The 1,428-nt window shown below is 48.1% G+C and overlaps 1 protein-coding gene across 1 annotated transcript in view; it reads right to left on the bottom strand.

Annotated features, from left to right (window-relative positions):
* The window catches only part of LOC106806764, a 21,191-nt gene that overhangs the window by 11,411 nt on the left and 8,352 nt on the right, over positions 1 to 1,428 (bottom strand). Inside the window, exon 3 of the mRNA XM_014808825.1 lies at positions 831 to 968. Within this exon, the coding sequence (XP_014664311.1) occupies positions 831 to 968 (138 nt within the window). The remainder of the gene's footprint in view (positions 1 to 830; positions 969 to 1,428) is intronic.

The raw sequence follows: 1,428 nt of genomic DNA, 5'->3' as shown, positions 1-1,428 counted from the left end.
AAAAACAAAGAAAAACAAAAATCAAAGCAGGAAAAAACGAGACGGGAAGAGAGGAGAAGAGAAGAGAAGGGGGCAGAAAGAGCGACATGCGACACACCCGGGAAAGAGAGTGAACGTGAGAGGGACCGAAAGACGGGGAGGAGGATGATCAGGATGATGAGGAGATACAGTCAAGTAAAGCAACGTTGTCCCTATTTCACGATGATATTTACTATTCAGCATTATCGACGTCGCGAGCATCATGGACGGCAGCAGGTGATGTTTGCTGTAGGTAGTATCCGCGTGTGTGCGTCGCTGTGCATGCCTACCCTTCGACGATCACTGTAGACGTCATGCACCACCGGTGGCGCTGACTGGGCGCGAGGGAGTCGCCAAGAGACACAATCGATGGTCGCCAAGGCTGACACACGCATTCGCGTATTTTTCTATCATCGCTCAATTAGATTGGGGCCATTGAAACTGTGGCTCTGTCAATGCCAACCAGTGTACAAAAGACCAGCAAGACATATACAGTAAATGCCATAGAGTGCAGCGTGTGTTCCAGTGTGGGGGGACACATGCTGGTGTGCGCGCTGGAGTGGAGTTAGGTGGCGACGCTAGCGGGAGAGATTCGTGACGTCACTATTACCTCGTACAGACTGCAAATTTGATACCACATCAAGCTAATCCTGGTCAGGCGCGGGCCAAATTTTTGCAGTGTGTACACGCTGTGTACTTCAGTGTGCTTGTACGCTGCGATTTAACGCGCGCCTGGCCCGGGCCTGGCCCGGACTAGTTTGATGTGGGATCAAATTTTGCAGTCTGTGCGGGGTATAAGTCTGTATGCTAACCTGCAATGAATGTGAACTGGCAGCCCTTCAGCATAATGTTGGCACGACCAATAAAGGAAGCCAAGACACCCAGACCTACGCCGATCATCATGAACGTCACGGCGGCAATCCCACACAGAAACGCGGATAGGTCAATAGCTGAAAGAAAGAAAATGACCTTCGTTTATATGGAATACAACAATATATGATTATGGACTTTAATAAATATATATATATATATGTTCAACGCGTATATTTGTACGTGATTTAATGTTCGCTAAGTTATGGATGCCTACGATTGATCGTTTAAAATTGTTATGTCCTAGATTATGAGAAGGAAGAGACAAATAGAGAGATAGATAAATAGAACGATATATAAAGAGATGGATAGATGGATGGATGGATGGATGGATAGATGGATGGATGGATGGATGGATGGATGGATGGATGGATGGATGGATGGATGGATGGATAAATGGATGGATGGATGGATGGATGGATGGATGGATGGATGGTCGTGCGTGTGGTGGTGTGCCTGTGTGGGTGTGTGGTGTGTGTGTGTTGTGTGGGTGGTGCGTGAGGGTGTGGTGTGGTGGGTCATGTGGACGCCCGTGCGGGT

This window comes from Priapulus caudatus, unplaced genomic scaffold (assembly GCF_000485595.1).
Source record: "Priapulus caudatus unplaced genomic scaffold, Priapulus_caudatus-5.0.1 Scaffold178, whole genome shotgun sequence".
In the NCBI taxonomy this organism is placed as follows: Eukaryota; Metazoa; Priapulida; class Priapulimorpha; order Priapulimorphida; family Priapulidae; genus Priapulus; species Priapulus caudatus.
Note: the sequence above shows the minus strand (reverse complement) of the source record. Positions and strands in the feature narration are given on the sequence as shown.